General features: G+C 44.4%; 1 protein-coding gene across 7 annotated transcripts in view; it reads left to right on the top strand.

Annotated features, from left to right (window-relative positions):
• The window catches only part of MRTFA (myocardin related transcription factor A), a 131,419-nt gene that overhangs the window by 91,572 nt on the left and 27,329 nt on the right, over positions 1 to 12,518 (top strand). For 6 of the 7 annotated variants that reach the window (XM_070453379.1, XM_070453376.1, XM_020876980.2 and 3 more), the window contains one exon: positions 2,344 to 2,409. In XM_070453379.1, the coding sequence (XP_070309480.1) occupies positions 2,344 to 2,409 (66 nt within the window). Of the gene's footprint in view, positions 1 to 2,233; positions 2,249 to 2,343; positions 2,410 to 12,518 lie in introns of those variants that run through there. The other variant, XM_070453378.1, reaches the window with a different exon arrangement.

The following is a 12,518-nucleotide window of genomic DNA, read 5'->3' as shown; positions in this document are numbered from 1 at the left end:
CAGCCCCTTTGTCTGTCTTGGCACAGAATGAACCCAGGCAATCACACTCTGGGCCTGTTATCTTAGCAGCACAGGCTTTCAGGAGGCCCTGGAGAAACAGAGAAGTGGGGACCCCAGGTTCTGGAATCAGAATGCTTGAGTTCAGAACCTGTTGTACCTCTTATTAATGGATAACCTTAGGGAAATTACTTAATCTCTCTGGGCCTCATTCTCCTTACCTGTAAAGTAGGATAATAATACCTATTCTGTCCAGTGGAGAGTTATGAAGATTAAATGAGTTAAAACTTGAAAAAATGTAGGTCAGTATCTAGCACAGAGCATAGGTTCTATCAATGTTAGCTATTAGTGTGGCTGTTGCCACTTCTATCTTTTATTCTGCAAGGCTTTCTTAATTTTAACAGTGTTAATTTGTAAATGATGATAATACCCTCCTATTTAGATTTCTCTAACTGTATGTATCATCATTTAGAGATGCAGTTCAATTTAAGAAACAGTTGTTAAATACCTACTGTGTATTGAGTGCTATTGGTTGGGAGAGCATCATAGATTAATAAGATACATTCCCTGTCCTCCAGGAGTTTACATTTATTTGGGGTAAGTATTACACAGGGCAAAGTGTCTCTATACTTTTTGTAACAGATATAAAGTAGTTCATCGGAGGCCTGGAGTAATTCTTAATTGGGAAGGTCAGGTGAAAAAGTGATGAGGTAGGCATTTCCAGGTGAAGTGAATTGTGAGTAATTGGACAATCCGGACTGTGGTGACTTAGAATGGGTGAGGGCGTCCCTGGTGGCTCAGACGGTAAAGAATCTGCCTGCAGTGCGGGAGATCAGGGTTTGATCCCTGGGTTGGGAAGATCCAGTGCCATCCCTGCAACATAAGAAGGTGTAGTAAACTTGATAAAATAGGAGTGTAAGGAGGTAGCAGAGTTGAAGTTGGCTTAAAAATTTTAGTGTTAGTCCTGGGAAGGAGGATGGTGATACCATTAAAGAGAAGGTTGGAGAGCTGATTAGATTTGAGGAGGTGGGTGGGGAAGAGGTGGCTCAGCAGGTGAAGAATCTACCTGCAATGCAGAATACGCAGGAGACACAGGTTTGATATCGGGGTCTGGGAAAGTCCCCTGGAGAAAGAAATGGCAACCCACTCCAGTATTCTTGCCTGAAAAATCCCGTGGACAGAGAAGCCTGGCGGGCTACAGTCCAGTGAGTCACAGAGTCGGACATGACTGAGTGCCTAGGCACAAGTGATAGGTTCTGGACTTGCTGAGTCTGAGGGACAGTCAGGAGACTGGGACAGTCAGGAGACTGGTTCCAGGTCTGCCATTTTGGGAGGCCATCTTAAAAACTGCTTTGTGGATGGGAAAGACGGACGTTAGGGTAAGTGATTCCTCATAGATACAGGTCACCCTCAGATGGGACTTGCAGGACCTTAGAATGAAGACTTATCACAGAAGGGAACTTCCCTTGGCCCGTGAGATCCTCTCAACCTTCCTTTTCCGAACATGTTCTCACTTCGCTTCTGAATGGAGGCCTTTGTCATTCCTCATAGTGTGCAGTGGTAATAATACCCTTTAGGTTTCACTCACATTTGAAATAAAGATAACTGGCTTTTAACTTTAAAAAATTCCAAAAAAAGAGAAAATTCCTAGTAACTTGTTACATCAAGTGGTGTTGCCAGAGTAGAAATAGGAGAAAACCCTTGCATCGCCCTCCCCTAGCCCGGATGTGCTTTGAATCACCTAGCTTTGTGTTTCAGTTAACAGAAGACAGCTCGAAGTGAAGGGGAAGAGGCAGAGAAGAGTTGTCTTAATGGTAAAATAGTTTCTGGCTTAGGGAAATGCATTGCTTGGTGAAAACAGGTATAATTTCTAGATCCAAAAGAGAAAATTTTACAAATGAGCAATCCTCCCTGATCTGTAACTCACTACACTTAACCGTGGTAAACATTTGCCACCAGGAGGAAGGCGTAGAACAGCTAGAGAAAGCCTTTTCTGCTGGGCAGTGGTCCTCATTATGTTTTCTTTGAGTTAAGAATTTGTGTGTTTTCAGTCCTGGAGGAGGACACAGTGTTGTAGGAGGTTTTGAGCAATAGTCAAGACTCTGGTACTTTGTGGATTGTTATCGCCCTGCAAGACCCTTCGCAACTTCCTCTCGCCGCCCACAGCAGAATACGGAAGCCCTGCTGTATCAGGCCACTTCTGCAATTACAGCCACAGTTACTGGGGATCCTTCTTTCACACTACACCCTTGTGTGTTGAGGCTTTCTTTGCATTTGAAAATGTGTCTTTTGTGGTGGAACAGCCGACTAAGCCTTCATCTCCCCTCTCTCTTTGCTGTCCTGCAGTGCTGCAGTTGAAGCTCCAGCAGCGCCGGACGAGGGAGGAGCTGGTGAGCCAAGGGATCATGCCGCGTAAGTACCCCCCTGCCTCTCAGCTCTTGATGGAGGTGCTTTGGGAACGCGGTGTGTGTACCCAGTACGGGAAGCACCTAACAGAAAACAGGGTCACCGGGTTTTTTTTGCTCCTTTCTTTGTCATGCTTTCCCAAGTTCAGGGCCTCTCACTTGGCCATAGTTAAGAGAACTGTGCTCATTGATCAAGTTCAGAGAAACAACACTAGGTTTAAGGGTGCCATTGAATCACCCTTAGCTTGTGAACTGCACCTTTAAATGGGTTTCTCCGCCCTGTGCCACTTCCCTTTGTAGGAGGAACAGATCTTGAGCTGGGGTTCTGGGAGGAAGAGCTCTCCCCGCATGTGTTTTGCCTGAGTGTTGGGGTGCTTGGAAGGGATGGCCCTTTCTCACCTAGTATTCCAAGTCAGCTCCAGTTTTATTCAGAGTGAGAGCCTCAGATACCCTAGCCTAGTGTGACTGGAGTCATTGATGGGGTATCGCAGGGGGCGCTCGGTTCAGAACTGCATCACTCAGTAGAAATAAAACCCATCTTGGAATCTATTCAAAGTAAGAAAATTTGCCTTTAATACCAGCAGCCTTATAAAACAAGCGGAAGCTGACACCAGCAGGGTTTTGCTCTTTTTGACATTTCTTTTTGAGTCATCTGCAGAGAGCTTAGGCTCTCCCTCTTCGTTCTTTTATCTTTGTGTGTTCCTGCTACTTGGGCACAGCCGAATGAAATAAAAATTTATATATCGTTCACCACTTCCAGCTTCATAGTGGAAGGACTGATGTTTTAATTTTTTAAACCTTAACTCAGTGCCTGCTAACCTGCTGTGCTATATCTTGCTAATTCTCACTCACTCATTCATTCACAGTGTTTAGGTGACTGGTGTGTGCCTGTTGATGCAGCAAGATAAACCCAGCTCCTGCTTTCAGGAGTTTTGTACTTACTAAGTAGGCTGGTAACATAGCAAACAGGGAGACAAATAAACTAACACCATTGCTTCAGAACATGGTAAATGCTCTGAAGTAAATGTAACTGGTTGGCATATTAACAGATAATAGGGATGAGAGGGGATCACTTTGAAGAAGTTGGTCAAGAAAGGCCTCCTCTAGAAGGAAATATCTGAGCTGAGATCTGAAGGATTAGACGGGATCAGTCATTCAGAAGCAGGAAGAGGGCCCAGAAAGAAGGGAAAGCAAGTATGAGGGCCCAGTGCAGTTAAGAGCCTGGCATGTTGAACACATCAAGGAAGCCAGGGTTGCTGGGCCTGGTAAGTGAGGGCAGAGTAGGGGCCAGTTAAGATTGGCAGGATGGGTGGGGCCAGAACTAGAGCCCTGTCAACCACACGGAGGAGGTAGATTCTATTTTAACTGCAGTGGGGAGCCATTGAAGTCTCAAGCAAGTGAAGACAGGATCTGATTTACCTCGTGGTGATACCAGATCCATTTCTAAGAGCTGGAACTTCATAGCAAGTATAAAGATCCTGAGGTCTGTTTCTGTCCTAAGCATCAGCCAGGAGATTCAAGTCTTAAGTTTATCTTTTTAAAAATTGCAATTAACTACCAAACCATTTGCCCACATGCTGTCTCCTTCTCTGACCTTGCAGTCAAGTACTCTTCTCCTTAAAGCGTGGGTCCATTAATATGCTCAGGTAGAGTGGTGGTGTGCTTTTATAAAACACTCCAAATCTGCCAGTCTACAAACCTTGTAGAGGAACAAGTCACCCCGTATCAATCTCATTGTCACTTTCGCCAAGGACATCCTGTGTTTAGGATCTGCTTTTTGCCTGTGATAATCCTAGGTGCTCGAGAGATTAAAGAAATATTCAGCATGGCACCTGCCCTTAAGACAGTTAACAGTTTATCTAGGTAGTAGGATTTGCCCATACACAACATAAAGAGCAGTTCAGTGCTGATCTGTGGGGTGCTGACTCTGATTATAGCACGAGTTCTGAGAACAAAGTGCTGCCTCTCAGAATCTGTAGTATGTTCAGGATCTAAAAACCACTCAGAGGATGAGGGCCTTACGTTCTTTTTGCAGCCTTTCATTTGATACCAGGGGCTACTGGAGATAACTGTTTAGTAGGATTTATCGTGTCGCATTTCTTGCAGTATTCTGTGCTGTTAAGAGAAATGATGCTTGAGTATTGCAGTTATCTGCTTAGATGTTTGTCTCTCCAGTTAGACTGTGAGCTCCTTGAGGAGGTATCTTATTTATATTTCTGCCCCCAATACCTGTCACTGAATGAATGAGTGAAGACAGCCAGTTGTAAAATGGTGTGTGTGTGTGTGTGTGTGTGTGTGTGTGTGTGTGAGAGAGAGAGAGAGAGAGAGAGAATGAAAGACAGAAACAGATACTACTTAATTGCAAACTTGTTGGATTTCTGGGCATGGAATTTGAAACACCACTCCTGTTCTCCCAGGAGCGCAGATTCTAAAATATTCTGAGTATCTAATTGTGTACCTTGGGTGGTTCTCTGCATCTGTGAAGTGAGAGTAACTGCCCTTCCTGTAGGAATAGAAACGCCCTGCTTCTGTGAGAATATTGCATTCTCCCTTATAACACAAGCCACCTTCAATGATGGGCACAGTTTGTTTTTCAGCTTTTCCAGTGAAGAAAGTAGGTAGCAAATTCTCAGATTGTGAGAGAGGGAGTATTGAGGCCTGGGAAGAGCTCCCGGTGTGAAGTGCCCTGCTCTTCAGCGTACCTGGTGATGTGCAGATGGGGCCCAGAGTTCCCAAAGATGAGGCTCTTTTTTCCCAGTCCTTCACCCTCTGAGTAACCCCACTTCCTCACCACAGCCCCTCGCCACCACCGTAACTCCTGTTATAATCTGGGACATTCTTTGCCTCCCTGACACCCCACCAATCCCATGCTCATCCTTCGCTCACGTCTTTCAAAAGAAAATGAGTAGTGCTGGAGGCAAATCGTAACTGATCAGCAGTTTGTTGATTATTGAAGACTGGAGATCTGGAAAGATAGCATCTGGTTTGAAGTGCCCGTTTCACTTCCATCTCGCTGGCCTGAGGAGTTTCTGAAAAGTGCCTTTAATGTTTAAGTTAGCTTTATAACTTAGGAAAGTCATTAAGACCCTCAAACCAGGGGAAAGAGGCAGTGTAGTCATGGCCGTATTCTGCCTCATCAATTTCTGTTTATGTCTTTTATCCAGTTCATCTCGTCCCGATCTTTCTGTAGCTCTGGGAAGAACTCACCCACCTTGTTTCACGTGGCATTCCCACAGCTCCCACAGGGGCCTCTGGCTTCCAGTCCCCACATCATGTCTGCATGGCAGGATGTTTTCAGGGGCTGCCCTGCCTTCAGGGTTGTTCACAGTTTTGCGTATTGTTCGAAGTTGGACAGTGGCCTTCCCATAGAATTCAGGGGATTTAAGAGCCTCTCAGTTCCCATACACCTCTTTCTGCTGCTTGATATGCTCTGCTCATGGCATCTGAACTATGGGGTATTGAAGTTGGTGGTTTCTAATGTGTTTTTAAATAGGATCAGTTCCCAGACTCCCTCATTCTCATCATGTAAACCTATGTCTCAAATTTAACACTACTTAAACTGTACCAAATACAGAGTGCCATATAGCAAAGAATTACATATTCCAGGCCCTATGCTTTCTTTCCTGATGTCTGAAGCTCTGCATATCTTGAGGGAAGAGGAGAGATGGCACAGATAGGAAGCTGGTGTTTAAGTCCAGAAATTAAGGAATGCTTCTGTATTTCAGATGAAGAGTCATAGAAGAAGTGGGTCGTGTGTGGTTCACTTTGTTCTCAAACAGAGCTTTCCCCACAGCCTTTCTCTCTGACATTTAAAGTTGTACAAGCCAGAAAGTTAAGGTGAAAATTAAGAAAAATATTCTGGCAGTCAGGGCTGCTGCAGAGAAATAACCTTTTAAAGGAAAACATGGAAGTTCTCCTGACCCAAACAAATGACAGAAAAGTCTCCTGTAATCTTCCTAGATATGAGAGAAGAGCCTCATTTGTTTGCTCCCTCTCAGCCTCTTGTTATTCTACTATGAGCCCTTGAGGAAAAGCAGAGATCACATTTTCTAATGCCTCAGTTACCACTTGCCAGTTCATTATTGCCCTGTATGCATATAGTAGGAAAACGTCAGTACCTTGGCAAACCTGTGAGGAAATCATCTGTTTGTCCAGTAGGTTAGGGACTTCCCTCTGTATATCTTGAGTGAGCTTTTAAAAAAAACTTTTTTCATTTTAAATGGTGTTTCTGTGCACCTAGCCACTGCCACTGGTGACACTTTCTTCAGAATTGTTGGGAGAATATACCCAGAGTGTGAAGGCATCACAACTCAGGGCAGCCAGGGTCGATCCAGAGGCCTCTCAATGGGCCTGGGCCCTGAGAGGCACTCAGACTTGCTGCTGGGTGAAAATGTGAACCAGTAGTCAGCGAGTTTGGTTGGTTTGTGGATCTGCTAGTGGGCCCCGTGTTCTCACATTGAAACTGGAAAAAAGTGGTCTTGTGTGATGGAGTTCCTGCAGCTCTGTTTTTAATAAGCTTTACCACATCTTGACTCCTGACCCTTCAGTTCTGCAGTTCGACCCCTTTGTCAAACTTTAGCTGTCGGCTTTGGCCAAGTGCTGCACAGAGACCCACAGAGCTACTGCCCTCGTAGCTCCTCTAAGCTGGCATTTTACTGGGTCCCATGTTAGCTGGAAATCCTCTGTTCATCTGACTGTAGCAGTCTCTGTATCAGGAAGAAATGTCTTCTAAACTCTGACAAAAGATTATTTAATGGCCGAAAGTGTCAGGATTAATTATTACGATCTCTTTTCCTCTGTAGCTGAAATTCTTCTTAATAATAGTATTTTTGTTATTTGTAACTTGGAAATTATTCCTTATATTATTCTTCATCAGAGGTATATAAACTTTGTTTCAAGATTCTCTTTCCTGAGTACATACAGATAAAATCCGTTTTGGTGAAGCTCTTTTAAAAATAACTCTTGGTGTTCATAACCCCTGAGAAGATAAACCAACCTCCTCAGGCCTCAAAATTTCTTGTAGTAAGAAAGGAGGTGTGATTTAACTTAGTCACTCTCAGTCCATCTTTATTAAATACTGAGATCCATGGCATCTTTTCCCCAAGTTTCCATGAATTCTAAAGAACTAGCCCCTACACCAGCCCTGTTCAATAGCACTTTCAGTGTTGCTAGAAATATTCTGTGACTCTAGCTGCTAGCCACAGGTACTCCTGAGCACTTAAATGTGGCTAGCTTGAGTGAAGAACTGAATTTTTTAATTCAATTTTAACCAATTTAAATAGTCACATGTGGGTGGTGGCTGTTATATTAGACAAATAGGATTTTAGGCTTTATTCAGGCGTTTAGAAGCAAGGTGACTTTGGACAACTCATTTCACTTTTCTGAATTCAAATTCTGCTTTTATAAAATTCTTATCTAACATGGAAAAAACCTTAAATGTCCATATACAGATATATGGATAAATAAGATATGTGTGTGTATGTCTGTGCATACACACACTGGAATACTCCTCAGCCATAAAGAATGAAGTGATGCCATTTGTAGCAACATTAATGAACCTAGAGATTATCATACTAAGTAAAATAAGTCAGAAAGAGAAAGGCCTTACCATATGATATCACTTTCTGTGGAATCTGAAGTATGACACAAATGAAACAAAGACTCTCAGATGTAGAGAATGGCTTTGTGGTTGGCAAGGACAGGGAGGTGAGGGACAGATGGATTGGGAGTTTGGGGTTGGCAGATGCAAGCTATTATATACATGTATAACTGATTCACTTTGCTCCACACCAGACAATAACACAACATGGTCAATCAACTATACTTCAATAAAATAAGTGGAAAAAATAAAATTCTTCTCTACCCCACAGTTAATTTTGGAGATAAATGAGATGATGTGTTGTTCCTACTTTTGAGATACGGGCAGTATTATTTGCAGTGAGTGGGGCATTTGCTTGGATCTGCCATCTTGGGCATCTGAAATAGCTTTTAATATATATAGCTCACTAACTTCTGTGAAAACCAGTGTTTGGACACAGGAACTGTCTTTCAGTAAATAAAATCCTCCTTAATTTCACTTGCCTCTCTACTCTTGGATTAAAAAACAGTTGCTGAGCGACTTCCCTGGAGGAAGACTCTGCACTTCCACTGTAGGGGCGTGAGTTTGATCCCTGTTTGGGGAACTAAGATCCCACATGCCTTGAGGCATAGCCAATAAAATAAAAGCAAGTTGCTGAAATTGTTGAGAGTCAAAGAACCACTTGCCAAACATAGTACTCTGTTAAGATTGTTCCCCTTTTAGTTGTATATTAACAGGACTACTCTTTATATTAGCTTGCCCTCTTCATGGTAATTTTTTTTTAATCTCTCTTAAAACAAGTAAGTGGATAGGTTGGAAATAATGTATATATTTTTAATTTCTGGGCAGCTTGCCAAGAGACTGAAATGTTCACCAGAGGGGACACAGTGGCGATTCCAGCGCAGAGGAGGGTCTAGTTTGAGGACAAATTGCTCCCTTTTTAAAAAGCTTATTATAAAGATGGAAGATGACAGACTTGCAGGCTGAAAGGAAACGTTGTCTGTTTTGATTTGGAGTGAAGTATTAGCGTGTGCGAGGCACTCTGCCTGGGAGGGCCTTGCATGCTGACATGTTTGGGCGGGGCTTGGGTGAGGCAGGCTCTCCCTGGGCCTCGGCCCTTCCTCTGTGCTCTAGCCCACTTGCGAGTCACAGAAGCTGTGTGGTCATCTCTGAATAGCCGTCCCTGTGAGCCAGAAAAGCCTGGACAGGATTGGCTGCACCCCTTTCCAGCAAGAGCTCAGAAAAAGACTTCCTCCAAAACCTGCAGTTTGCCCCTGGCTCCAGCCCAGGCGGAGACCCCAGGCCTGTGCTTCTCTCGGGGCTCACTCTCACAGCTGTTAGTGTGGTCCCCTCGGCTCTTTCAGATGCATAGATACCTTTGGGTGAAAGAGCTGGTTTATTTCTGCCTTTTCTTTTCAATTGAGATATGGCTGGTATACATGATATTTTTTTCAGATGTACAACATAACTTTTTTTTTTTTTAAAGCAGAGAACTCTGCCTATCTGAGATGCTATGTCCTCAACTCAGGAGTGAGACCGTTTAACTCTAGTTCAATCCCAGGTTTAAAGGACATTTGGGAAACGCCATGGTCAAGCGTGTGTTCCAGGATCAGGGCTAATCTGATCCATGGATTTGAAGCTGAGAGAAGACTGTGTTAGCACATGGCCTCAGGAATCTTCTCTGTCATCTCAGGAGAAGACCAGCTGGGCATGTTGCTCCCTGGCATTTGATGTTGCCTTTCTGAGAGGTAGCAGCCTTCTCATCTCTCTTCCTGCTGCTGTAGGTCACCATCAGTGTGTGTTCCTACGTCAGGGGTCAGTGACTAGCACGAAACTGCCTTCTTGTCCAGTTGCTATCAAATCCTAAAATAGACTCTAGAATGAGTTGTATGTTCTATGCATTTTCATTGTTGAATCTGAGGAGGAATCCAACAGGGAACTCTCTTGGACAGACCATCAGAAGTAATCTTCCTGATATAGGTTCTTGATACATACCTAAAATGTATAATAGGTATTCACTTTCATTTAATAGTTCTGGAAGTATCTGAGATACTTTGCCACATCTTTTCAAGATAGTGAAGGAGTTTATTAAGTCACTTGTTGAAGCTACATACTAACTTTGCTTAAACAATAAAATCCTAAAGAATTATGCATTCAGGGGAGCCCTGATGGATATCTGATGATGCTGGTGATTTAAAATCCTTCAGCCTAATGAGAGGTTATTTGCAGAGGAGTGGAGGTGATTTGGAGCTTGTACCTAACAGGTGACCTAGACATTTTGGTTATGGGGCTTCAAAAAGGTAAGTATGTGTATGCTGCAGCATGGACTATGTACTGGAATAACGGACTGATTTGGAGCACTAGGCTAGGCTGTGGTGTGAAAGCTGGATATAAACAGGGCTGGCAGGTAGGCCAAAGACAAACTTGGAAGGCCAAGTTCAAAGTATTTGACCCCTCACATTTTAAGCTTTTGAAATTCACGGTACCTGTTGGTATTCATGCCAGGCAGAACTGTGCGCTGACTATTACCTCCCAGTCTCGAGTCTTTTGCCCCGTCAGTGGGGTCCAGGTTGAAGACCTGGGAGCACCTTGCACTTCTGACAAGGAAAAGATGAACATCCTTGAGCCTCCATTTTTAACCTTCGTTCTTGGTAGTTGGCTGCCCTGCTGATTTGGGTGGGGGTGACAGCCCAAGTGCCAAAACAGGGGTGGTTGGCCAGCCTGCTCTCACAACAGTATGTGCGCGGAGCACGTTTCTGCCTGTTAGTTTGGACCCTTGCTTGCCCTGGAGTGTGTTACCTTTCCCCATACCCCATCACCAAGCTTTTTCTTTGACTCTCCTGGACTTAGTTCTAGTTTTCATTGTCATGGCCAGTCCCTGGACTGTCGACACAGCTCTTTGGTTAATATCATTATTGCTTGTTATTTTTGTAGGCATTTTGGCATGACAGATAAAAACAGAAAGACAAAAAATGGAAGTCAGCCCCAGTTAGCTCTCAGCATTTGACTCCACACCCACACGTTCTCTTCAGAAGAAGAAGGCCACAGAAAAAAAAATAAGTTTAAAACAGTAACAATGCCAGAAGCTTATTAAGCAGAGCTTCCAGCAGATGGTGGAGCACTTTCACTGTAATGCTGAGAATCACTGCCGCAGGGATTTGTATAGTTGCCATTTTGTGGATGAGGATACTGAAGTGCAGAGGGATCAGACGCCTTACCCAAGGTCACAGCACCAGTGGAAGACAGGTGGATCCAGTCCGGATCTTGGCTACAAACTCCAGGCTGATTCATGAAGATCACAGTCTAATGATTCTTACTGACAGTGGAATTTCATGATGCTGGCCTGATGTACGCTTACCAAAATGTCAGCTTCGTAAATATTGAAAATTGAAAACTGTGTCAGATCAGGAACCAGGGTTGGTGAGGAAAAGTGAAAGTTAGTGGGGAGGGTGTATGTGAAAGTAACTCCATCATTTTTAAGCCATCTATTAAAATTGCTTCCAAGTTGCTGCTCCTGAATGCTGGCTTGGAGGCCGTGGGCATCTCTTCTCTGTCTCAACAACTCTTAGTAAATCAGAGGTTCTGGATTTTTTTTTTTTTTTTTAATGGTGCCACTGATACTCCTTGGGAAATCTTGCATGTCTTCTCATTAGACGGTTTCCCAGGTAAGTAACCCAGAACTCAGCACACAATTTCCAGGGATTCATAGATGGTCTAAGGTAGTACAGCGTGCCCCAGGTTAAGAGCCCCTGCTCTGCCTGGGTGTGAAGTCACAGGGAAAACTAATGTTGCCCTAATGGTGTTGTGAACCCTCACACCCCAGTGACACAGCAGCCTCCGAGCTCCCCACCCACTCACCCTAGAGCAAGGGCTGCATTTCTAGAGTTGCCTTCCATGGAGTGGGATGGCCAGGCCAGGCCAGACCCAGCGGCAGCATGTAGAGTCCACCCTGGCCGAAGCAGGCCCTTGTCAGGGTGTGAGGAAAACGGCAAACAGCCCCCGATCCATTGACTCTCAGAAATCCGTACTTTGCAGCTTGAAATACTGACCCTGAAAGGGGCTCTGGAGATTCACCTCCGCCCGCCTGTGGGCGCCTGCACGGCCAGCAGAGACGCAGTTCTGATTTAGCTGTTCAGAAGAGTTGTGCAGACCTTACCGGTATACTGTCTAGTCACGTAATCCTGGGGGTGGAGAATGAGCAGTAAAATTCTTTTTTTCTTGTCTGTAGTGTCACCTCTCCCCTGCCTTCTGGGCTAGGGAGACAGGGGTTTTCACATTTTATTGGCACCAGCCTCCTCGAAGAGCTTTTACTAAAGATTGAAATTCTTGACGCTCAGAAATCTGTGTTAGATTCTTACCCCCTGAGACTTCCTAAGTAAGTACCCTTCAAGACTTCTGGAACCCCACTTGGAGAAACACTGGACAAGGGTCGCTGGCCTCGCTCCCCTTGATGGGCATAGAATGCTGTTGTTCACCTCTCTGCAGGAGTCCTGGAGTGGAGGGTAGCCCCGTCCACCTGAGTCAGGAGTCAGTGATGG

The sequence above is a fragment of the Odocoileus virginianus genome, chromosome 23 (assembly GCF_023699985.2).
Source record: "Odocoileus virginianus isolate 20LAN1187 ecotype Illinois chromosome 23, Ovbor_1.2, whole genome shotgun sequence".
Taxonomy (NCBI): Eukaryota; Metazoa; Chordata; class Mammalia; order Artiodactyla; family Cervidae; genus Odocoileus; species Odocoileus virginianus.
The sequence above is the reverse complement of the archived record's forward strand: the minus strand, read 5'-3'. Positions and strand labels throughout refer to the sequence as shown.